This window comes from Dermacentor andersoni, chromosome 5, assembly GCF_023375885.2.
Source record: "Dermacentor andersoni chromosome 5, qqDerAnde1_hic_scaffold, whole genome shotgun sequence".
In the NCBI taxonomy this organism is placed as follows: Eukaryota; Metazoa; Arthropoda; class Arachnida; order Ixodida; family Ixodidae; genus Dermacentor; species Dermacentor andersoni.
Window position 1 is genome coordinate 72,087,151 of NC_092818.1, and position 25,942 is coordinate 72,113,092.

General features: G+C 45.5%; 1 protein-coding gene and 1 long non-coding RNA gene across 3 annotated transcripts in view; one reads left to right on the forward strand and one right to left on the reverse strand.

Moving 5' to 3' along the window:
• The window catches only part of LOC126531976 (roundabout homolog 1-like), a 113,830-nt gene that overhangs the window by 86,630 nt on the left and 1,258 nt on the right, over window positions 1-25,942 (forward strand). Inside the window, exons 10-24 of one of the 2 annotated variants that reach the window (XM_072288204.1) lie at window positions 2,819-2,943; window positions 3,541-3,766; window positions 4,753-4,868; window positions 5,459-5,630; window positions 9,336-9,500; window positions 9,760-9,787; window positions 10,239-10,403; window positions 14,702-14,864; window positions 15,586-15,676; window positions 15,790-15,864; window positions 17,759-17,955; window positions 19,169-19,310; window positions 19,704-19,811; window positions 21,443-21,637; window positions 22,120-22,237. In XM_072288204.1, the coding sequence (XP_072144305.1) occupies window positions 2,819-2,943; window positions 3,541-3,766; window positions 4,753-4,868; window positions 5,459-5,630; window positions 9,336-9,500; window positions 9,760-9,787; window positions 10,239-10,403; window positions 14,702-14,864; window positions 15,586-15,676; window positions 15,790-15,864; window positions 17,759-17,955; window positions 19,169-19,310; window positions 19,704-19,811; window positions 21,443-21,637; window positions 22,120-22,160 (2,009 nt within the window). In that variant the 3' untranslated portion in view covers window positions 22,161-22,237. Of the gene's footprint in view, window positions 1-2,818; window positions 2,944-3,540; window positions 3,767-4,752; window positions 4,869-5,458; window positions 5,631-9,335; window positions 9,501-9,759; window positions 9,788-10,238; window positions 10,404-14,701; window positions 14,865-15,585; window positions 15,677-15,789; window positions 15,865-17,758; window positions 17,956-19,168; window positions 19,311-19,703; window positions 19,812-21,442; window positions 21,762-22,119; window positions 22,238-25,942 lie in introns of those variants that run through there. The other variant, XM_072288205.1, reaches the window with a different exon arrangement.
• The window catches only part of LOC140218481 (uncharacterized), a 105,507-nt gene that overhangs the window by 3,839 nt on the left and 75,726 nt on the right, over window positions 1-25,942 (reverse strand). The window lies entirely within an intron of this gene.

Genomic DNA, 25,942 nt, shown 5'->3' on the forward strand with positions numbered 1-25,942 from the left:
AATGGAGGCCAATCACGCTTCTCAACGTTGACTACAAGACCTTCACAGCTGTTCTCACCCGGCGCTTGAGAAGCCTGATGCCTTCCCTAATAGGACATCATCAGGCATGCTCAGTCCCTGGCAGAGAGATACACAGTCTTTCGTTCGTTACGCGTGACATAATGACATACACGCTGACCAGGTCGGCACGTGGTCTCTTAGTTTCACTAGATCAAGAAAAGGCATTCGATCGCCTTGAACATAACTACATTTTTAATGTACTGACCTCGTTCGGCTTCTCGTCAAATTTTGTTGAACTTATTAGGAATACCTATTCTAATATCCGAAGTACATTGTTCCTGGATGGTCGAGAAAGTGCACCGTTTCCCGTTACTCGTGGCGTTCGTCAAGGGTGCCCTCTATCCCCAGTACTCTTTGTGCTCAGCTTTGAACCATTTCTGCGCTCAATAGTGAGAGACCCTTACGTATGCGGTCTCCCACTGCCTGGTAGCGGTGTTGTGAAGGTGACAGCCTTCGCCGATGACATCACATTGTATCTCAGGAATGAAGATAGCTTAACCCGTAGCCTTCGAATTTTCACTGAGTACGGAAATATTTCAGGTGCTGCGCTAAACTTTTCAAAATGTCGTTATTTGTTCATTGGTTCGCCACAGACACGCCTAAGTCCCCTTTTCCGTCTTCAAAAGAGCAATTCTCTTCGCATTTTAGGCCTTGACTACACCTCTAATGGCATATCAGACTCTGTGTGGCTCTCAATTCTTGAAGATGTAAGGCGAAATATTGAAGATGTTCAAGGGTATGATTTACCCCTATCAGAAAGAAGGTACTTACGCAGTCTGTATTTTGCGGCCGAGTGTGGTACGTTTGTCACGTCGTACAGCCACCATTGCGGGTTACTAGGTCCTTGCAGTCCCTTCTTGGTGCCTTCTTCTGGTCGGGCCGTACAGAACTGGTCTGTCGCGCGGCGCTTGGCCAACCACGCTCTCGCGGTGGGTTCGCCTTCCCATCCGTGTCTGTCCGCTGCCGGCTGCTTGCTCTGCGATTTCTGCTCCGTCTATTACAGCATGATCAGTGTCCAGTGCGTGAACTCGCTTGCTATTTCCTTGGCACGAAAATTCGCTACATGTTACCGGGCGTACACTTAAATCACGGACCACAAGTGTTAAACGCACCTACATATTACTGTACGGCCGTGGCATTTTATCGCCACATACAACAGGTATGTCCTGATGTAGACGTTCTACAAAACCGTGTAGTAGATACTATGTCAGCCTTACTGCTTCCTCTAGTTCCCCCAGCGCGCCTCGCACGTTCCAATAATGTGTCGTGGGATGCGATAACGGCGTCATTTTTGCCTGGCCACCTACGCGACTTCATGTGGCGTCTAGGGTGGCAAGTGCTTCCAACTCGGGACAGGCTTGAGCGGTGGGGCGTTGTCCCATCTTCGCAGTGTCCCAGTTGCCCCCTTCAAGAATCTAATAAACATGTACTGCTGCAATGCGTCGTTGCCAGGATATTCTGGAGGGCCGTGCACACTGGATTTCGTGGCCTTGGAGTTAACCGCTTTATTACATCTGGTCGCTGCTCACGTGGCCACTTCGCGCGACTTTTAATTGCTGCGGGGGCCTTCTGTCTATGGCGTAACCGGTGCGAGGCAGTTGCCATGGGACGTCGTCACCGCGCTCTGTTTCCACTTATGGGGAGGCTCTACTTTGAGCTACTATCGTTTCTGTCGGAGGAGTTGTTCTTCCTTGGAGAAGAAGAGTTCCTTCGACAGTGGTCATGTCGTTTCCTGTCGGTGGCTGATGGACGCGTATGGCTGAATTTTCGTCCAGCCTGGTTCTTGTAGCCAGACCACCAGAAGTATTAGTTTAATGCACATAGAATGCAGGTGCCCGTGATTTCTGTGTGTGTGTCCTCTAGTGTACATGATCATTTTGTATATACACATCTCGTGCACATCACTTCAAAATTGTGTAAAGTGTTCTATCACATCATCATTGTACATAACCATTGTGTACACTGTATATATTGAAAATCATTTTTTACATATGGCATTTAGTTTATGTGTAACTGTGCTTTTCTGTGGGTATACGTGTTTATATGTTGGTGCGTGAGGACTCGGACATTACTTACGTGGAAAACGTGCTGTGTTTCGTTTCTTACATGTTATCGTACCGGTGAAATTGTGCCGTGTTTGTGACTCAGTGTTCGTATCGTCTCTTGTAAAAATAAACTTTTTCTAAACACAACGGCTTGGACTATTGACTGAAGGTCACTTGAAGGTAGCCGACAACGGGAGCTAAAAAAGTTTGTGTTTGAAATAACGATAAATGAGTCCGTCCGTATGTTCAAAATTCCGTGTCACTATCACATGCTAAACATGCAGCTTCGCTGGTCATCCACTTGAACAGAGTGGAAGGGCTCTTGGTGTTTTCTGATTATGAACCAGAAGAAGGCGAACAATTTTGTCAAAAGATATTTGTACAGTGATTGGATTGAATAACTTTAATGAAAGGTCCTGCGAGCTACGGGACGCAAGGTCCCATAGAGCGGGCTACTCCCACGTTGGGACCAGGAGTTGTAACTCCCTGGCCGCATCGTGGGCTCGCTGGACGGCCCAGAGCTGCTCCGCCAGGTCCTCCGCCAGGCTACAAGAACCATTTGTACAAAGAGCACCACTCATATCTTGAGGACGTGCATTCGGACGTGTTAATTTTTACTGTGCTGTGTCTTCAAGAAACCTGCTATCTGCAGTTTACATCTGTAGTGTTTGCAGTCAATAGCGCGCGCGACAATCCCTATTCTTTCTCTCCAGGACTTGCACCACTGTTTGAGCAAGACTCTAACCTTGATGAAGTACGAGAGAAACTTAGCACCAATGTAGTGACCCTACATGACATACGCACCGTGAGCTCAACTGCCGTCAAGCTGACTTGGAAGGTATGCATATTGACCATATTACTTCAGTTCCTTTTCCGCTGTATCTATTGTACAACTCTATTCCAAGATGACCACAATAAGCGGTCATCTTACTTCTCTTCGTGTCTAGCCGTAGAGTAATCAACTTTAACGTCTAAAATGAACTGCGCCATGCTGAACAAAGCTGATTTTTGAAGAGACGGAGTATGTACGCAGCTTTCGTTGGCATTGCGCGCACTGAGCGAATAATGCTCACTTTGGCGTGCATTTCGAGCAAGCTCTCGTGTATCGTGCATATGGGCTGCCACCGGACACGCTTAATATTATCGTGTTTATTTACTTTAAATGTCCCGCACCTCAGTAAAGCTTGTATTTCTCTCTCTCTCTTTCCTTAAAATGTGTCTGTAATGTGTCTGTCAGATCTATCGGATTGTTTGCGTAACATTATTGCCGTAAGATTTCCATTGCGCAGTTTTCATGAAGGCATACGAAATTTGGACAACGAGAGCATGCAATCTGCTACGCTGCTATCTTTATAATTTACATACGAACCAGTTCCGCTGCATGACATATATCTTCTTTGCCTTACTCGCTTTCTATGCTCGTTATGTCTTGCAGATACAGGGCAGCAAAGACTTTGTGGAGGGCTTTTACATTCGCTTTCGGGACCTCAGCGTCGGCTCGCAAACATACAACATTGTTACTGTTTTGAATGGTGAAGCCCTCTCATACGTGCTGAACGATCTGAAGAAGTTCACAAAGTACAACATTTTTCTGGTGCCGTTCTGCAGAAGTGTCGAAGGCCCACCGAGCAACTCGAGAACAGTTCAAACGTTGGAAGATGGTAAGGGCAAGCTTCTGTTAGGCGCACATGAACGGTTGACAATTGTCGTGTGCTAAGAAGGAATTTCCACCATAAAATGGGCTACTCATGTACTTCTGCACTAATTATTTTAAATAAAGCCTGGTAGATTTACTGATCTTAATATTCTGATAATAGATGATGATTCAGTATTTGCTAGTAGGTGCCACGTTCATACGAAGTACCACGAATGATAGCGTTCAGCACTGCTTCGGAGTGAACAAGTAGGCAGAACAAGCCAGTTAATTTTTGTTTCGCGAGGAATGTTTGTTTCGTACCCGTTATAAGTTGTACATTGTTAATACGGTATTACAAATGTGTGCTTGTATGAGGATTTCATGGGTAATGTAGTTTATTTCTTATATCTATCATTTTGTCACCGTGTCCTTACAACGAAGTTAGGCAGTAATGTGAAGAACCTAGTTTTAATAACGCAGTTTAACTTTATTCAGCTACGTATAACGGCAATAATAAATACAGGGAAAGAACTGCGATAGACCGCAATTCTCCGTCCACTTTTGTTCCTTGATCTGTCTTCATCTGATCACGGTGTATGTACTTTCAATGTCGAACCAACCAGCCCAACATGCGTAACTTACTATTGCCGGTTGTGTTGCCTTTGCGTCCCCCATTTATAACCGTTGCATCGACCACTCTATTGTCGGTATGCTTCGCTTTCGAAGCATTCTCATTCTTCGAGTAGTCTTCCGTACGACACCTGACACAATTGGCGATAACGACGTTGTGGGAACCCTGTCAAACATACAAAAAAGTGAACAGTTTTGTTCTAAGCGGCCAAACGTATTCACTTTAATATGTGTGCTCGTACGCTGATTTTCGTTGCCAGCTTAGCTTCACTGCATTAGTAGCGCTAGCACTATACAGGATATCCACGTGTTTCGCTGTTAAGGAGGCCAATTTCGGCTGCTATAAGCCGACCACTGATATGACCACAATTCCATTGGCAGTCCCAACAGCGCCGCCAGATGGCGTGGAAGTCCAAGTTCTGAATGGAACAACTGTCACTATACTCTGGTCTCCGCCTCCACCACAACACCGCAATGGAAGGCTCAGGGGATACAACGTAAGTAATTGCATGAGCTTCTTTAACTGTCCTTCCTAGATTTTCTTCTCTGTTATTATACTTTACAGTGGCAAACTTAAACTTCTCATTACATATATAAAGGGAGCATTGCTCACTATCTTCTCGAAGCTCGAATTATGCTCTTATCAGTCAATGAAAAAAACATTCTTTCAAATGTTTCATTCCAATAAATTCACAGTTGATTGTCAGGTTCAGCGGTATTTTCCACGGTTAACCGATGCTGCTAAAAGCCTGTTTTTACCGGTAGTAAAACCTTCAACACATCCGTGGCACAGGTTTATTGTTTCACTGAATCACATTGTCGTAATTATTATAATTTGAACACAGAGTTTGTTTTCGAATAAGACTCGGGCTGTAGGTTGCGTTGTCATGCTCAAAAGAAGGGAGCCGCGTACAAAAACCCAACACACAGAAGCCAGCAAGTTACACAGTCTATAACACACAGAGACGTGTGGCGCTCCCAGAAATGGGCTAGTTAAACGCGCTGAGTGAAATTAAAGAATGACACCGAACCAGACAACCACGGCGTTCTACCGAAAACAGATGTTACATTCTTTTTCTGATTTTAGGTGTATGTGGACGGAAGCTCTTCGGATCTGCATCTCAATAAAAGCACAAACTCCACAACTAACAGGCTGACTTTCGACAACCTGAAGACAGGGATTTTATATGAAGCACGAGTGGTTGCAGCGACAACAGCTGGCGGCGGACCAGCCAGCAGCCCCATCCATTTCAAGATAGGTCAGTATAAACGTGTCTTTCTGTAAAGTGGTGGGATACGCTTAGGAGGTGTGAGTATTGTGTAAGTTGTCCAGCCATATTGAAAGGGAATGTTCTTGCCATGGCGCTTAGGAAATTCAGGCTTCGAATTTTCTACTGTACACGCACGCATGCTAAATACAAATTAGCACGTCTAATTCAAACCCAGCTCTCGCGCTAAGTTCTTTGGAATAGTTTTTTGCTTTCCGGATGTTCTTAAAAATAACATGTTTTCAGGGGAAGTTGCTTTATTTTTTTTTACAGTATTCCACACGAGTTTCCAGTTAGTTTAGTAAAAGAAAATACATCTTGCGAAACTATCCGGAAAGGTGAAATAATTAGGTGCTCTTCGCTTTGTAATACATAGTGAGTAACATCTCGGACACATGCGTGAGCATGTCAATGACAGCAAGCAGTCTATATTGTGTCCCTACAATTACATGTACAGTGCACAAAAGCACATCGCGCAGTGAATGCGTTCAATAAATATTGTTCTACTATGCTGTCCGCCCGATAGCCAGAAAACGACGTATTATTTACTTATTGATATATTTTAGTGAACTCCAGCTGCCCCAATTAGACATTACTTTGTGTGTGCCGACATTGGTACTTGGGAGAGAAGCGTTAGCTATAGCTAGATAGCGAGGCATGTACTTTTATTTGTTATATGAAGATAAGAAAAATTCTAGAAAAAGTAACACTGATGCTCAGTTCAAGTCCGAAAACTGTGACCGTTGGTTCACTATATATTCGGTTGTTGGGGCATGTTCAGACCAAGTTCGGAATTCCAAGAAAACCTCCGTTCCCTTCCACTCTGTGAAGAAGGATGGCCAGCGAAGCTGTGTATGTGAGCCTCCTTATGGCGAACTGCACCGCCGCCGCGGGTCGGTCTCGCATCACACTATCTTCGGGATCAGCCCACGTATGGGAAGTGCTTAACGCCTGCTTCACCTCCGCCTTGGGGCGGGTTGGTATTACACAATCTTCGGGATCGGCCCACGTATGGAGAGCACTTAAAGACTGCTTCACCTCTGCTGCTAATCGGCCCGGCATTGCACTCTCTTCGGGATCAGTCCTCGTTTGAGGAGTGCTTAACACCTGCTTCACCTCCGCCGCAGGTCCGGCCGGTATCGCACTTTCTTCGGGATAGGCCCACGTTTGGGGAGTGCTTAACGCCTGCTTCACATTCGCCGCGGGTCGGGCCGGTGTTGCACTATCTTCTGGGTCGGCCCATGTATGGGCAGTGCTGAACGCCTGCTTCCCCTCTGCCGCGGGTCGGGCTGGTAGTGCATTATCTTCGGGACTGGCCCACGTATGGGCAGCGCTTAACGGCTGCTTCCCCTCTGCCGCGGGTCGGACCGGTATGGCACTATCTTCGGGATCGGCCCACGTGTGGGGAGTGCTTAACGCCTGCTTTCCCTCTGCTGCGGGTCGGGCCGGTATTGCGCTATCTTCGGGATCGGCCAACGTATGGGGAGTGCTTAACGCCTGCTTCACCTCTGTCGTGGATCGGCCCGGTATTGCACTATCTCCAAGAGTGGCCCACGTATGGGGAGTTTTTTGCTTACCACGGCAACAACGACTCTAAAACTTCCTTCGATGACAGAGATATTCGGACGAGCTCCACCACTGGGAAAGCTGGTGCCACCGTCGGCGTGACGTGACATGAGTGATCACGGGGACACAGCGGCCGCGTCGGCTGCATCGAAAGCGCCGAAGCGAGCTGAAAACGAAGGTTGAAAGTCCCACGTGCGATGCGGTTCTGATTAAGTGGTGAGGCTTTTCCGCCTTGGGTGTCTGCTTGACAACATTTGAAATCACTATAAAAGGTAGTGGCTGCCTTTGAAGGCGTGCAGTATGATAGGCTACTGCTCGGTGCCGCAGTGCCGGTCGTAGGCAACGGAGCCCGGTGTCAGCCTTATTCACACGTAGTCCCAGGACAAGAAGCTGCGTGAGGCTTGGCTCGCGAAACTTAGAACCGGCACACAGCCATCAACTACAACTCGGGTGTGCAGCAAACACAGACGTGAGGAATATTTCTGCTACGGCGTCGGGACTGCGATGTACGGCGAGTAGCATAAAACGCTCCCTGAGACGTTCTCCCGCGCTCGCTGCCCGGCTAATCTCACGACGGTTTGGACTATGAACCTGTTGATTCTAGACACTGGCAAGTTTACTGGAATGGAAAGGGAGTGATAAGAAGAACATTAAACAAATGCATGGCATATGGTCATCATTGTGTTATGAATTAATGCACTGGATTACGAAAAAGAAGCAGCGCGAAATTGTCCGCTGAGTGCATACAGTGCGAAGCAACTTTATAAATAATATTGAAACGTCCAAGAATTTAGCAAAAAAAAAAATATTGAATCGTTGCAACGGCATATCACAGTCAACGCGTAGGCGTCTAAATACCTTGTTAAAACTAAATTGTTTTTGAAGAGCTCTGATAACATCCATGCAACAATGGTCGCTTGTGGACTGTTAAATGATCATATTCTGCGGCCTAAAGCTCACAGCACGGTGCGAAAACGCTCCCAGTGAAAGCGAAACATTGTGCCTGGACATGCATGCAGACGCGCAGTCGGTCACCGCGAACCCGTGCGATCGCTGCATGCATTGAGGCTTCGTTCTGTTATGCGCCATTTCGTTATACAGACCGCCCACTATAAGAACATATTATCACGTGGTGGCGACGTTGAAGAACACAGCAGCAATACTGTGAAAGACAAAACTAACTTTTATTGGGCGAACCTGTGCCCACAAAAACAGGCTACACTTATAGCGCAACGATAGCGGCGAACACGGTTGGCGATCGTCGAAAGTCTGATGAGCGGGTCAAGCGCGTCGGCTTTTATACATCAGTCGTCGAATGTTCCAGAGTAATCGCTGGGACCCGCGTGCAGTCCACAAAGTTCTACATTATTCGCGTCGCGCACACATGCAATCAGATTACACAATGTTCGGTCACAGACAGCGATGGAACCATCAATAACATTCCAGAAACTTCCGATCCATGCAGGCGCGTCCTGCGCTGTGCGATAACACTTGTTAGGCGGTGAAACGGGTCGCCCGATAAAGACAAGTACACGTGTCTATAATTCACATAGTTTGCGCTCAGCGATTGCCGACTCCGCCGCGGCGACCGCGCGCGGTGGCTTTCACTGTATGCATTCAGTAAAGAGATGACCTCTGTAAACGATTCTGTGCTTTCAGCTTGCCCAAGATTATTATTTCGACAGTGATAACGTTGCCTCGTTTTGAGAGTACTTACAGAAATGTAAAGGAGGGCTACCGCGCGGTGTTTTTGTTAAGCGCCGTAAGCCAAACCTATGAGGAGCGCGCCGCGTGATCCCTCATACTACGCAAGTGAGGCGCTTCCGACAGATGGCGACTCTGTAAGTGCTCGCCCCCCCCCCCCCCCTCCCCATTACAGCTTCTCTGTAGTAAAGGGCTGCAAATTAATGTTAAAACTCTGCTAGTCCTGGTTTTCAAATTTTCGGCTTTCCGCCAGGAGAATTGCTCCGGCGAAACTGCTATCCCTGGGTTAGGCTGGATAGCTGCAAGAATTGCATAGTTTAAGTAGTGGCCAGATCATCATCGTCATTATCATATCCTTATGCATAATTAAAAAGGACGAAGCCCTCTGCAATGCTTAACAGTGAATGACTTTTTTGCATATTACAGAAGGCACATCATCTTCAACGTCACTTTCTCGGCCTTTTGAAAAGATTGTTACGCAGCCATGGTTCATTGCACTTATCGGGTTTCTGCTCCTTGTAGCTGCAACAAGTTATGTCCTGTTTTTAATACGAAAACGTCGACTTGAACAAGCGAAGGCTATTACAGCAGGTAAGCAGGCTATTACAGCAGGTAAGCAGATTGAGGCATCTGAATGTTGCGGTCTTTTTAACCACTGACTTTACTAAATATGAAAATCCAGTAAAATAACACACGGAGAATAGTGTTCATCAAGTACAAGCGTCAATGTTGCTATTTAACTCTCGGTAGCTTCGGCCTCGGAGAGTCAGGCCGTGTTTATTTCGAAATTCACTTGGCCATCTTTTCGCATATACAAAGTTGCGCCATGACCTTGTCTATCTTTTTCTAGCCCAAGAAATTAAGCCAGACGACATCAGGTGAGTAGATTTTTTCATCAATCCCGTTTAGGGACTTCACGTTAAGTCATTTTCTGAATTGATCATTTTTCATGCTGTAACTTTCAGCGTACATTCATAGTCGAAGCACCAAGCAGAAGGCCTATCGATAGTGAGGCGTCGCACTGGATGCCGCATCACAAAGAACCGATAATATACACTAGGGTGGTTAATTCAGAAGATGGCCCGAGAGAAAAGTTTGTTCCGGGCAGCTTGATGCATTAGAAATTGCTTCGTACAGCGCAATACTGAACATTGAAGTGAAACTTACTTACGGAGCAAATATTTATTTGGCTAAAAGCTTAAAGCTTCAAGTTGTGATTACATTTTACGTACTATATGCTCGTTTCCAAAAAAAAAAAGAAGAAAGCTCCGCTAACTTGGCCTAGAAATTAGTGAATTCTGGCCTACCTTCTCTCCCAATCTACCATAGAAACTACTTCAGTTCCGTTACTGGTCCGGCTTGCCTTAGCCATCAAGGAGCCTCGTGGATTAACTATAGTGCCTGGAGGCCCTCTGAGCAACCTAAGGTGGCCTTCTGTGAAACCCAGCTTCTCAACAAAATGAACTGTGCTTCAGACGAGCACAACTATTCCAGGTGAGTTTCTTGCAAGTTAGTAAACAGGTCAAATTATGCTGTCTGCAAAGCAGCTGCTTAAGAAAGTGTTGTTCTTAGCACACAATGAAACCTCGAATTTTGAGTTCTGAAGATCGCACTGCACGCTTATTTATCAGGATCGCCATAGTCTCTCTAGATGCTATCATCGTTTCTTGTGTTTCGTAAACGTAACACTCTTACAAAGTTCATCGCCAACTGCGGCAGATACTCCCCCATTATCTTTTACATATATTTATGCGCGCCTTCACGCATGCAGCGCTCCGTGTGATGCAGAGTTATCTTTTTCCAAGTGGCAGAAGCTACAAGCGTCTCTACACCTCTTGAGTATCTGTTTGCTCGCATTTGTTGTGCTTTTGTGGGGCCAGTCGGTGCTTCCGAATTGAAGCAAAAAGGCCACAATAATTTATTCATTATTCTTCTTACGTTTCATTGTTCAGCAAATGAAAGCTGAAACATGTGTACGTATTCTTTCATGAAGGCAAGGTGTGGAATACCTCAAGCAAATAAAATACTAAAACGCAATACAATACCCACGCTTACTACTAAGTCACTGGCTACTGCATTACAGTGCTAAGTACAAATTATCGACAGTGGATGCGTCAGTTATGCCAATTCAAAGTCAAGAGGGTAGCGTTTAGTAAATTACTTCCAACAAGTGAGAGTTTGCAATTGTGCAGTTACCGTCTTGTTGGTACTGCTTTTGTAGTGTTTATTGAAAAAAGGCCTTGGGGGGATGCAGAGAAACAGAATAAAGAAACACAAGTACTGAAGTGTGCCTTGTCTTCTGCCTCTCCATGAATCACCTTTTTGTTGCGTTAAATACTAGGAATGAGTGAGACTTCTCATAAACTCTGAGGTATACCAATTTCAGTACAGGCTTTTTTAAATCTCCTAGGCAACAAAATAAGAGAAAGAAAAAATAAGAACGGTCTAAGGCTGTGCGGTATTTTTCTCTTGAAACAAGTTGCCCAAGGGCTTTCTGGTGCATATCAAGTGGGAAGAGCGAGCACATTAAACCAAATTTTGCTCACAAAATATCTGGACAACTGAGAATGTACGACCTTCATGCATTTTACCATCACCAGCTTTGTTGTGTAAATAAAAGTGCAGAACGAACTTTTGTAATTGGTACAGACTCCGGTATCTTAAAAAAGTGAATTTATACAGAAATCAATGACATTCTCTTTGTCTAGTATGGTGCTAAGGGAAACGAATATGTTCACTGAGAACGAAGGCTTTTTAGAAAATAAACTTATTACGTTATGAGGCAACAAGAGAAAACAAAGAGAAGAAAGGCAGGAACGTCAACCAGGCGAGGGTCCGCTTTGTGACCTACCCTGGAGGCAAAGGGGGCAATATAGAGAGGGAGAGAGTGAACACACGCTGTGTGGGCACCCTGCACTGTGTGCAGCAAAGCGCAGAGATGCGTTGGCCTGTCGTCATTTTGCCGTCTGGAGACAATCTTGGTGCTTCCGCATAGCTGTTGATGCGCGTTGAAATCACCTGGGATGACGGGAGTGGTTGTCAGCAGTACGTCGCAGTGCATCGCAGTATGCCTGAATCGCTGCCTTTCTTTACTTCATTGCGAATAGAAGGTTTCGTGCGAGCCATCGTGGTTACTCGCAACTGGCAGGCACTGAATTAAGAGCATATAGCACTCGCACAGCACCTCGCTCTGGTGGAGTATGCAGCTTATCCAAGAGCATTTTAAAGGTACTCAAGAGAGACCGGAGCAGCACAACGACATGCCGGTCTTCTTTGGGAAGTTTCTCGGGAGCCGGCGCTGTGGAATCTACAGCTGTGCACTATATCACTTCATGTGGCTCCAGCTCCACCTGTGGCTTCTGCTGCAGCTGCGGCATCGGCTGAGGCTTTGGTTGGAATTCCGGCTATGGCTTCATATATGGCTTTGGCAGAACACGCCATGGAGTTTCTTACAATTACTACAGGGAACTCTGGCATTGCCATCGTTCAGCCACCATGAAAATGATGGGTAATATATGGATTTGTCTTATGTTCGTGCTTAAGGCTACAGACGTTCTTCTGGTTTCGTTTATTGCGTTTTATCTGTGCCTAAATCAGCCTAAATTTTAAAGCAACTTATATATATTTTTAAGTGCAGAATTTTAAGAGACCCGGCAAGCACGCATAATCTCTAATAATGGCCTTCATTCCGCTTGTCCACGCGTTCCTGACGTAGTGGTTTCAATATCGGGCTTCTGCGCTAGAGGCTCTGTGATCAAATTCCGCCATAAGCAATATTAATAATGTATATTTTATTATTTGTAGCACAGCGCTTTCTTAAAAATGATTCCTGTGCAACGTCATGAAGTCGTTTTAAGTCCAGAAGGACGAATTTGAGGAAAATATATGTACTAGTCATCATTACACTGCTGGCTGAACTTCCCTGCTTGCAGCTTTCGTTGACACTAGCGCTACAGTTCCCTGCAGTAATTTGTATGAAACCTTATGGCGTGGGCGAAGCCTCATTATTCATGTTCTCCGCCATGAACTTGTAAGATTTAAACTCGACTCCGCAAGGCCTAACTGGTTAAGGAGGAGGTGTCGTTGGATGTGGTGCACTCTTTACAGAGGCATAGACCTTCTTTTAAGTCCGAAAGCGTCGGGAAAGTCGTTTTTTAACGGCTGCAAGAGCTTCCCAACCAGACCAACGGTTGCTCACCATCTGCTTCAAGATCTGACTTTCCCTCTTCACTTTGGGACCGTCCGTTGAGAAAGCATCATGGGACCTAGGGCAGTTGACGCATGTGAGAGCCATGGTTGCATAGGAGTCTGCAGCATGGGGCTCAGCGTAGCGTGAACAAACTCTCGTGTACTCGCACTAGAGTGTACTCCACTCGCACACAACATTCACCTATCCTAGCCCCATGCAATTGTGGCATTGGAGTGGCCTCAAGACAAATGGACACAGGGGATGTGTAATGTGGTCAACATTGACGTTCCAAGGGATTGATTCGCCCTCGGACATTATTTTCACTCAGTGGGATGTACCGAGGCGAGATAAATGCGTTGTGACGACGCCATCAACGGCTGGCTTCACTAGAATCGCGAAGTCCGCACTGGTGATGGAGAGCTTCACGTCGTAGTTGACACCAGCAATGGAACCACCTTCCAGGGGATATGCGAACTGTAACTTTGCTCAAAGTGCTTTATGCAGTGTCATCAGCAAGGTCAATAGCCAACGCATTCTCTCTGGCATCTGTGACATAATGTGACGCCACAGCTTTATGTTGCACTGAGACAGACCGTCTGTTGAGTCACTTCAGGTTGTCGGTAGCGATTTCTGGCAAAAATGGAATTCTACTAACTGCGGTATTCCGAGTTGGTCTTACAGCCGGCGTGCTCGGAGTCATGGAGGCACTGGTGTTTCTTCGCCTTGTATTGCGGCTCCACACAAGGTAGAAGTCATAGTCACAGAAGTTATCACTGCTGAACGAGCGTACACTGGTGTCTTCGCTGTCTGGGTTGCTCTGGAAGCCAGTCCGCTTCCTAGACACAACATTCGCTGAAGTTGCCACCCCGGCAGGCGTGTGGTGCTCTCAACTTGCACCGGTGCCAATGATGGCAGCTTTCCAGAGATATAGACAGAATTTAGGAGAAAAGAGCTTAGCTAGAAGAAAAACATCTTATGGCTCGCAGCACTAGGGCCACACGTCAGCAGTCATTTTGCCAATGGATTTAACCTGAAGGTTTGCACATGACAACACAAAGCAGAATTGATCGTCGAAAGGAACAATCAAAGCACTGACATTTAAATTGGTTAATAAAGCGATCGCCTCGGTCCTGCCGCGTCGCCGGTCGCAGTTTCCAGGGAGTGGCAGAGTTTTCGTGCACAAAAAAAAAAATTAAGTTTTTGAAGAAATGCTTCGGCCTGGCCTCCATTACGTGCTGCAAAATGTAATTAATATTCCTTAGAAAAAAAATGGCGTCATTCACAAGATTTTGCTTTCCTTAAAGGCTCTTCGCAGTACAGATGACCGGAGGGCTCATTTGTTTATTTCAGCTCATGTTCATATTGACGATGAGTAGTAACTATAAAGCTCATGCTTAATTACAACAGGGAGGCGAGAAGCGCAACGTTATGACATCGAAAGTTGAAATGAAACATTTATGGGGTTAAGCTATTTCCGACACGATATTTTCCTTTTCTCTATACCGACAAGACAATCGAGATTTACTGTGAATATGGATTCAAGTGCTGCAGTTTATAGGCGTTTAATGACTGCTTCTCTAATCATATCTTGCTTATCTTACAGCGTCTATGCAACCTTAAATTGCGACATGAATGCACCTGAGTACGCAGAAGTAGACGGTCACAATTTGACAACTTTCAACAAGAAGGACGCCCGCTCGGTCCTAGAGCCGTATGCCACCACCACATTGATAAAGTCTTCGTTTCAGAAGAGCCGAAACGCTTCAGTAAGTGAAGCAATATTGCTGTTTACCAATGTTTTCATGCACAAATTTTCAGTCGTTCATTGCTGCCTAATTGCACCAAAGCGCTCACTCATTGCAAATGAAATTGTAAAAATTTTGTCACGGGCGCATGGCTTGATAAGTTGTTTTAAGGTTTAAAGTTGGGCGAGTTACTACACATTCATAATGGTACCAGCGCGATCAAAAAGACGACGGAGTGAAAGGCGCTCGTCCTGTGTCCTTTCACTCCGTCGTCGTTTTGATCGCGCTGTTACCATTATGATTGATAAGTTGTTTCTTTATCAGCGACGCAAAGAACGGTTGCCTGGAACAAAAGATTGGTCGCATATCCTCCCTGCTTAGTGTCACATTCTTAAATGGTATAAAAGCATGCCTTTAGCGGGAACTTAGGCTTATAAATAGATGAAATCAGGATGGCGTACTTTCCATTTGGAATATAAGGCCAGTCTTACGCCAAAACATTTCTACTAGTTGCTTTCAAGCCCATAATAATATTTTTAACGTTACAGATATTATGTTCAGACAGAGTAAATATTGCGTAGATTGTTTACAGTCCATTGATATATCTTGTACTTCGGCCACCACTGAATCATAGAAAAAGTACGTTGAGACATCTCATTTCCAGAACCAACCTAATGAAATAACTTGCAGCCTACGTTTAAAAAGGCAACAGATTCGCAGTGAACTTTCATCTTTTCCATAGAGCACAGATGCTAGCAGCGGGCGCTCGCCGACAGAAGGGAGCAGAAAGTCTGGAAAAGCTTCAGACCTTGAAATGAGGCACGCCAACGAAGGTACGTGTAGGACACTGTTATTGCGCTTGGATATGTGCAAAAGGAATTTCGTCATGAATGAGAATAGCAAGATTGTTTTTCTAAACATAGCCTTCTCTTATTACCGATTGTAGATGGCGTCTCCGATCGGCTGCTGAGAGAAAATAGACTTGCTAGTCCAGAAAGCGAGTCAGGTAGCTACACAGGAGGTGAGTATTTAATTTGTTTTTGTTTAGTCACTTTTATTTACGCAGAATAACAATTTGCGATAAAGCAACCCACCTGATAGAGCTTGCGCTGTGAATGATTCGATCAGGGAATTAAATTATATTGTGGGTTTATTCTATGACTCAGCGCGATCGTGAATGTAGAGAACAAGATATGTGTCGCCGAGCCTCAGAGGCAAGAGCGTCCAGGAAACAAGTGTGTTTTCTGCTTCTTTTGTTCGTCTTCGCCGAAGTATGCATACTATATATATAGTACCCCAAGGCCAGCGAAGTTAAAAAATGGCACAATTTTAAAGGTAGATCTCCTTGCCTGCAGGTACTATCGGCGTTAACCTAAACGCGAACCGGGCAACGTATGGCCGAAGCATAACTGAAGGTGCAGGGCACGCCATTTAGTCATCACCAGTGACAGGCACGTACATCTGGTTTGACCTAACAGCGCGAGGATGCACCCCCTATACTGCAATATTTTCGTTCCTGTTCTCATGCTCGTTGATCTGAAAACAAGAAAAGATGACTGGGCAGTAATACTGAAGGCACAAAACTGTACCACGCGCATAGTTGTTCGCGTTTCATTTGACGCCGGTAGCAGATACAGTTTTGCAGAACTGTGAGACAATACCGGTCCTAAACGGGGATATTTAAGATTTTATATTTCTTATTGCGCTTTCAACTAAAGGAAAAGCAGCAAAGAAATGAAGATATTGCCGTATAGGGGCAGCATCATCGCAAGTGCAAAGACGGATACGCGCCTTTCAATGGTGGTGACTCGACGGCCCGCACCATGCGTTTAGTTATGCTTCGGCCAGGCCATCCACTGTTCGCGCTTCATCTGACGCCGATAGCACCTAGCAGAACAGATAGAAACGACAGCAGAAAAGAAGCAGGAATGTAAACCGCTTTAATGCAACTACTACTCGGTAACCTTGTTACTGTGCAAACTGCAGCTCTATACGCACAACGTCCACTGTCTCGAAGCGCAGCTCTGGAAGTCAAGGAAGCGCCACTTCAGTATGAAGAACTTGATCTTTCATGTCGCTTACATGGCATATTTTCATGCGGATAAATGTATTGTCTGAAGATCTCTCGCGAGAATGTTTGGCAGTGGAGTGGGTCATAGCCCACATCCAGGTTTGGTCATTAGGTTTCCTAGCAGAAACTGTCAAGCGCTTAATACAATTGTCATACGGCTACGTTATTCTCACGCGATACACACAGGAACATCTCATTGGATATGTTGAGTTGGATACCTACCGATAATAGTATTTGTAAACCGACTTTAGAACCCTACAACTTACGCTTAGCGTTATTTTAAATGATAAGACGACCATGAGTGTAGCGCTGTAATTTCTGGCCTTGCCTGTATATATGATTAGTTCATTTATTCAAAAAAGCAGAAACGAGACCTAGACAATGCTGCGAGTGCCATTTCTTATTCTGCTGCTGCATGAGTTCATGCTTGTATATTTCTCCAAAGAACCGGCGAAATTGTTTAGATGTTTCTTATCGCAAATGCTCGATTAGCACAGTTATACATTTATGTGTTGTAAATTATGGGGTTTTACGTGCCAAAACCACTTTCTGATTATGAGGCACGCCGTAGTGGAGGACTCCGGAAATTTCGACCACCTGGGGTTCTTTAACGTGCACCTAAATCTAAGCACACGGGTGTTTTCGCATTTCGCCCCCATCGAAATGTGGCCGCCGTGGCCGGGATTCGATCCCGCGATCTCGTGCTCAGCAGCCCAACACCATAGCCACTGAGCAACCACGGCGGGTTATTTATGTGTTGTAAATGACATTGGTTTTGTATGAGAACAAGGACATTTGTTTTGTGCAACAACAGCGACTCGAAATTGTCCTCGTTGTTTTTCAGGTGAATATGGGATGCCTACGAAAAAGAGTCGTTTAAAAATTTCACGAGGTGGAGTTTTCGCTAAGGTTCCTGTGATGAATTGGTCAGAAATCATTCCTCCTCCACCAGAGAAGCCACCTAGCGAGGCGGGGTCTCGACCGAATACTCCTGCATCCTTCAGAGAACCATCGCTCCATGATATACACATTAAGCAAAAAGTAAGCGTTTTCTTAATCTGCTTTCCGTTCAGAGCACTTTCGACGGAAATTTTTTTTATCAGTGGAATCAATTTGTAATATTTATTTACAAGCAGTATAAACATTTGTAATACTTATACTGCTTCTTTTTTAGTCTGCGTGCGTGCCTGCGTGTGCTTGTGTATGTGCGTGTGCGTGTGTGCGTGCCTGCGTGTGTTTGTGTATGTGCGTGTGTGTGTGTATGTGCTTGTGCTTGTGCTTGTGCGTGTGCTTGTGCTTGTGCGTGTGCTTGTGCTTGTGCGTGTGCTTGTGCTTGTGCGTGTGCTTGTGCTTGTGCGTGTGCTTGTGCTTGTGCGTGTGCTTGTGCGTGTGCTTGTGCGTGTGCTTGTGCGTGTGCTTGTGCGTGTGCTTGTGCGTGTGCTTGTGCGTGTACTTGTGCTTGTGCGTGCGTGTGCTTGTGCGTGCGTGTGCGTGCGTGTGCGTGCGCGCGTGTGTGTGTGTGCGTGCGTGTGCGTGTGTACGCACGCATGCACTTGCGGGTGCGTTCTCCATAGCACTGGCTCCCTCTTATTTTTGAATACCTTATCAGGCAAATTGTCCATTGAGCACCTCAGAACAGCCACAGCCGCATTTATATATACCAGTACAAGAGAAGAAGTGGTGGGTGCTTTGCTTTTCTTTTTGAGCTTGCTTCAAGCCCCTGGTAGTCTTTAGGCCCATACAGCTCTGATGCAGCGAGTACTGCCTACTTTTTTGTTCACTCCACATTGAAGGAAAAAAGAAATGGCACTTGCATATCGTGCTTCTTTTCTCTGCAGTAGAAATTCTGATATAGCGCTCAAGTTTGAAGTCAAGAGTTGAGGATGCGCAAGCGCTTGCACGCGCGACCGGCATATTGCTGACCTGCATTCCCACGTCATCCATTGGGTCAAGAAAACATTAAGATTTTTCTTGGCTTTCATTTGTCAAAAACTAAGGCACATACGGTGTACGACACCCTTGAACAAAAATGGATGATGTACTAGAGTCCTGTTTTTAAAGCTTCAGCTTAGTGGCGCACACGCATTTTGGAACCTCAGAGGGGCGCTTTAACTGCCGCGACTTCAAGCACTCTCGCCAAAGGACGCCTTTCGAGAGTTCATAAACAACCCAGAGAGATTCTGTTAGGCTCCCTTCGAAGAGAGCCATTCGTGTTTTGACTCAGAGACCAATATTTTTGTTGAAATTGATGCAGGCACAAGACTGTCGACGACAGGAGTTAGTCAGCAGCGCTCTCATGGACTTGGAAGTGCACTCGTCCTTGCCATCACTAGACAGCAACCCTCCGTCCTTGGGCCCCGCAGAGCAATCAAGAGCACAGTTGAGGAACCTCAATGGTCAGTGGCACTATTCACTATCGTCTAATGTGGCCTGCCGCTCTAGCCACCTACAAATTATGTGTCGGCATGAGCGAAATACACCATTGGGATAACTAGAAGGATGTCTGCACGGTAGTGGTAAGTTTTACTTCAATTGTGTTGAGAAACCTATTCACAGTGTGAATTACTGCAAGGTCAAAATATTGTGCACGCAATACATAATGTTCAACGAAGAAAGCTGAAACGGTACAAATAGATCCGGCTTGTTATTTTTTTCCCTGAGGTTTGCCTTTGTTGATTAGATCGTGCAGTGAACGGTTAATTTACCTGTTCTCCTAAAGCTTGCTGACCTCGTTGTAACGGTGAATTGGACCCCCCGTTTCTGACCTTAACCAGTTTTCCTTTTCTCAGGTCATATTTACCAGGACGCCAACGCAGATTCAGATATGGAGGACATGTCACGAAGACCGTCACTACAGTCCAGCTTCGCTGGGGACACAGATTGTATGTCAAGCCATGGTGAGGACTACCAATTTGGAACGTTATTTCAGATAGCACTTAAAGTACGTGAAAGCTACATCTGCCTGTCTTTTACTTAAATATGATTAGGTAACATGTGAGAAATTTTAGGAGGCCGATGGTAATCACGTTTTTACCATTAGTGTTTCGACGAGCATTTATGGCAAGTGCGTAACTCGACTGTTCTGGCTTGGCCCGGCCATACGGCTATAAGAGAAAGCCTGGCGCTTCTTAAACGTCAGGTGCGTAGAAGCCAGAACTAAGAATAAATGAAAGGGAGCTTCCTTGCGACGTCATCGTGGCTGCGTTGTTTAGGCCACAGATAGACTGTATGGTTTACAACACAGAAAACCTCGTGAGGTTGTTAAAAAATCTCCACGGAAGTTTCTGCCCTCTCAATGCTATCACATTGCACATGGAAACCTTGGTCTGCGTAAGCAATGTCCAATGAAATAAATTCGGAAAGCAGCACCTGTATGGAAGGGCTGACCTTCTGAAGGTATTATCTGATACATGCTGCCCGGATGATCAGGCTGGTACATCCGGCATTATCGGTATATGTGGTCAGTTACCATTACCGCTATTCAGAAGCAATGACTCCTCAAGTAAGTAGCATATGTGCAGGCAACATAGGAGTTTATTGAGATACCTTGTGCATTGAAAGGGCGTCTTTCTCTTTCCGACCTACATGCGACTGCCTACGCAGCAAGAAAAGTATGCGGACGTTAAAGCTCGGCAATTTCGACAACATTAGACGACCTTGCTTAAACCTTGGGAATGCAGAAAAATTTTGCAGATTCTACCCACGGTTGGAGTAGGCGCAAGTGAATCATTTGCGTTCACTCTAAGACCGAAGCGTGATTATGTAAATGCTTGCGTCAACTCTCGGCTCTGTGTCACTCGTCATCTTGCGACGTCTTCTCTTGCGCCAACTAATCAATAAAGCTTAATGGATCTCCCCTCTTGTTTCTGATGGCGCCACACCTGCAGCTACTCACAGCCCGCAACCGCCTCTCCACAAACCAACCAACAACGAGCACAGCATAAAAATCCGTCAGCCTCTACAATGTACCAGTATCATACACACAGCATCTCAGCAGGAACGCTGGCGCACTTACAACACGCGTTCGCAAAACGCCCTTCGCACCAGCGGAAACCACAACGCTGTCCGGCTTCGGCCAGCGAGCCGATTTAGCGGAGCGTTGGTGGTGCGTTCACTTCGCTTCGTTATTTAGGCAGCCAAACACACTCCGCGTTTCTCGAGACCCCGTAATGTATTGTGCGCGAGCGGCGCATGCGCCGTCGATAGCGGACAGCACGACGATGGGCACGCCATTGGTGACGGCGCGAACTCGCTTTAAGCGTCCGTTCTATGATAGCTACCGCGGAATGATATGCAAATATGCGCCTCGGCACTCTATTGCAGGGATGCTCATTTACAGCCGGAAAAATTACGGCACTTTGCGCGATCACTTTACTTCAGTGATGCATTATAGGGTTTAGTTGTGTATGATGTGTTCACCACACAACGTGGTATTCCTGCACTGCAAATGAATGTTACGATTGCTTGCTTAAAAGATCCTAGCAGAGTGGCCTAAAAATTTGCACATTTGCACTGTCCTATAACGCAGCTCCTTCGTGGACGAGTGTAGCTGAGCAGAGCAACAGCTCCTGCACAAGTGGCTGCTCCAGCGGGAGAAGTTCATACGATGACTCTGTCTACAATGAAGTGGACTTTGCTAGGGCATTTTCGGAAACAGCAAAAATTGCTGATCATCGAGTCAGCGGCTCAACCATCATGACAGAACGCCCAGCAGCAAGGCGAGGTAAGTTTCTTGCGGATTTTCTATAGAACGAGCGTTAAGTTAGGACGTCTCCTAAAAAAATCTGCACGTTTATGCTTTTTCATGGCGCGCTGCAATTCAACACCATCGCTAAAAAAAAAAGAAACTTGCAGCTAGATCACTTCCGTTGAAAAAAAATTAAGGACTGAGAGCCATGCTCTTAAATAGGTCATAAATGATCGTCATATAATGGAGATGATAATTTATAGCTTGTTGTTAGAAGGACGCTCTTTTATTGTGAAGGTAGTGAGAACAGTAGTTCGGGGCGGCTGCGTCACCAGGAAGATAACGATGTCGCGCACACGCATCAACATAGGAGCGAAACGCTAATTCATCAAGTGAAGAATAATGGTAAGTGTAAACAAAAGAAAATAAGAACAATTTAAAATAATTGTGACTAAGGAAGAAAATCTAATAATACGTTGACCGGCGCTGAGTATCGATGGTATGCAATGTTCTCGCAGTTTGCAGAATCCAATTCCCAGATTCAGCCGTTGTCCTTTAGCCTACCTAGTCAGAAGATTCCAGGGGAGGGAGCAATCCGGCACGCTCAAAATAGCTCAGCTATGCACAAGACTGAAGGTAAGTAACAGTAAACTTTATGTGTGAATATAAATAATAAGCGAGAATTAAATGGGCCTCACATTTGAATGCGGGAAAGTGTATGTCTAATATGCGGGGCACACATCGAGGATCCAGCGTCTGCAGAGCTGAAAAAAGCTGTGGATACATTCAGAAAAAAATTGATGACTTTAGCAGGGGAGTAAAGGCATTAAACGAGCAATCACTTGAGCACACCTTTTGTACTAAAACCACTTTTATATCTACAAACCGTGCCTAGCATCTATGTAGGAGATATGGCAAAAATAAGCGGATCCCACTCACTATGGGAATCGATGTAAGCGAAGCTTGCGGTGCTGTTTGCTTTCATTGACGATGATTATTGCTCTGCTTGCCTCTTCTGGTCGTGGTCCTCATCACGCTTGTCGCCTTCCATGGCCGCCACGCGTCGCTGTCTTGCCTCACGTCTTCGAGCCAGCATACATTCGCGGTTTGCACCACGTTTCGCTGCCTAGCGAAGACGCTCCTGTTCCGCGCGACGCTTCTTCCGGGACTGGGTGTCCTCGACGCTGAGTGCACGCTTTGGAGCCATTTTGCTGGCGCGTGTTTACGTGTTCTTTTGCATACGGGGCCAGCACGCTGTTGAGACGCCAGCTACAAGCGCTCTTTTCAGGCTATGGACGATTGTAATGTTGACACTATCACAGCCAAGCTCGCGACCTCCACAGCCCAGCGCCTGCATTTTTGTCGCGTAGGAAAGCAAGCACAGCACGTACGATATGGACAAACCGCGAAAGCTGCCGCCGAGGCGCCAGGCGGGAGGCGCGGAGGTGAGCGCCATCTTGGAATTTGGCTAGAAACCTAGCGGTACCCTCGCCAAGACGATAACAGCAGCAGCTACGGCCGGAAAGTCGGGAGAAGAGGCAAACAAATCTTCTCTTTAAAATTCTTGTGTAGAAAATTTAATCCAGATACAAAATATGGCAAACATTTATTTGGATCTCTCCGCTGTATCGCCCTTCAAGATCTGCTTTAGTTCTTGAGAGAAATACCACTCCTTCTCTAGCTAAACATCTCTGTTCATCGTATGAAGATATAATCTTGTTGAGGGGGCAAGGCTTGTATACATGCAGCATATATATAGAACCAGTGCTTAAAGGAATGCTCGACCTACAGCTTAGACATTTGGACGTAAATATATTACAATTATATCTCATGAACGCAACAACTGGGCGTTCAACGCCAGATCCTTAGCGCGTGCCCAAAGACAGCGCCTGGGATTGCATGTCAGGAATAATTTGCGCAATTTTGTGCTGAGTATCTTTGAAGGACGCGAGAGGGATTACACCCTTCTACGTGTAAGCGAGGACGATGGCTGCAAGAGCACAGATTTTAATGATCTACTGCTGTTCATGTCGTACTATGTGTAAGCAGTCAGCTTCCTCTTGTGCTTCTAGAAATGTTTGCAACGGAAACGTAATGTAATTGTCAACTAAATTGACTTGCGTGAGTTCAGTGACTTAACCGATGATGTTGTTGTGCGCGTTGAGTTTCAAAAGCAATCTTTTAATATGCTTGGAGCTGATTGTTTAAGTCGAAGGTTTTTTGCCTCTGAATACCTGTATTGTAAACGTTGCTGGCACGGTAATAATTACGTCCAGTTAGCACTTCTACCTTTTCAAGTGTTTTTTTTTTTCATATTAAGCAGAGAAGGGAACCAATGGGTTGAGGTCTGCAGTATTGACAGAATCCTCACCGAATCCTGCCACAGAAGCAGCGTGTCTACAGAATTATCTGGAAACGACAAGAAAACGTCGGGGTTCACGCCGGATGTAAGGTGAACAAAGAAACAAAAAAAGTTGCCTAAAGGCGACGCATCGATCGCAGTAGCGAATTATTATACAGCTATACGAAATAAGGATGGTAGTTTTATCGGCTGTGTAAACTTGGAAACCTTCACTTAAAAACTAAGTTAAAAAGCACGGTATCACGCGCGCAGAAGCATACGTGAACACAATTAACTCGATGACTGCGAACACTGGCTGTCAAAACAATGACGTGAGGAAGCGCGACAGCCGCAGCGAGCAAATTGACCTTCGTGCTGCCTCTCGCTACAACGCGAGCCAAGCAGCGACAACACACTGCACACAAGTTGCCAGCCCTCGGTGAACCTAGCCTATGCCCCCATCGCAGATCGCTATCAAGATACGGCCCCTGCTGTCACGTTCAGCCTCACCATACGCAGCCACCGCCACAGTAAAACGCCTCGGTCACGCAAAGGTCACGCAATTGGCGATTCAACTCCTGGCAACAGGATAACAATTGGTAATGTTTCTTGAGCTGCCTGTTTTCAGAGTGGAGAAGAATAAAGGGCTTTTGCTAAAACAGATGAATGTAGTGCCGGAATTCATGTATATTTATAAATAATTCATTGAAGATTTGCTACAATTTGTTGGATGCCGCAACAAGTTATCACCAAAATAAAGTGAAAAGTGAAAATCGTAACACTTATAAGTCAGCATAGCGAGTAGTAGGCGTAAATCGAGGAAAGACCTCGAAATTACTTGCTCACAAATGTTTGAATGTACAGCATGGATACCACTCAACAGAAACAAAAATGCGATACGTTGTATAGCGTGAGCAGGAAGAAACAGTCGTTTAGGATTGCTGTGCTAATTGTCTATGTCTGAGGCGACGTTACAAAACCACTCAGCCTGGAAAGTTACTCGTTCAAATGTCTGTAGTTTTAGTTTCTCAATACAATGTAACGCTTTTTTAGGGCAGGAGCGGCAATAGTTAAAGCTTAAGCACAGGTGTTTATGCGTGCTTAGGAGGAGCACTTGTGCTTATGGTTTAAGGCTGACGAGTCAAAATTGGACGTAGAGTATTTGAGAACGGAGAGTGCATTGCAATATACTATGCGTCTTATTTTTTTCCCGAGTTACTGCTCTGTACAGGTCTCTACGTTAGAAGCGTGGGCGTTGAAAATAACAACTGTATATTTTAACATCCATACAAACGACTGTTAGTCGTTCAAATGAGATTAAGAAATTGGAACCAAAACATAAGCACCAGTAAAAAGCTCAAGTTAGAGCAAAATTTATTTCACCGTCATGATCCCAACATTCATTCATTCATTCAGAATACCTCAGAAGTCCCAAAAACGTGCCGTTACTTGAGGGGTGGGTGTACAGAAAATTGACTGGTCAGGTTAAGTGGCATGACTTGAAACATGGCTTGAAGCTTTCAAAAGAAGAATTTTAGTTATGAGGGCGATGTTAAAGAAGGGGGCATTCTACCCCGGGCTGTGTGCACAAAAAAAAAAGAGAGAGAGAAGGTTAATCAGTAGTGCAATGGGTACGTGTTGGATGCGCTGCACTGGGATGCGTCAGGTGGCAGAAACGATGCGCTGGATTGATTATTTCGTTACCTGGGTGTGGTGAACGACACAACCTGGAAAATGAACAAAAACGGCCAGTTTTGCGTCGTAGGAGGGCGAGGTAAGGCACAACCGGAATCTTAAAGATGCGATCCTTATGGCTCAAAATTAGTCGGAAGGAATGTACCTATAAGTGGCAGCTCGCTTCTAGACCAATTCAATGGTATTAATCACGTTAACTTGATTATTATAACCGGAACATGCACAATATTTTATGTCGAATTATGGCTCCTATCGAAACATTGGCCAGCTTTTCTGAGGCATCTTATTCCTGTTCTTGAGCTTTA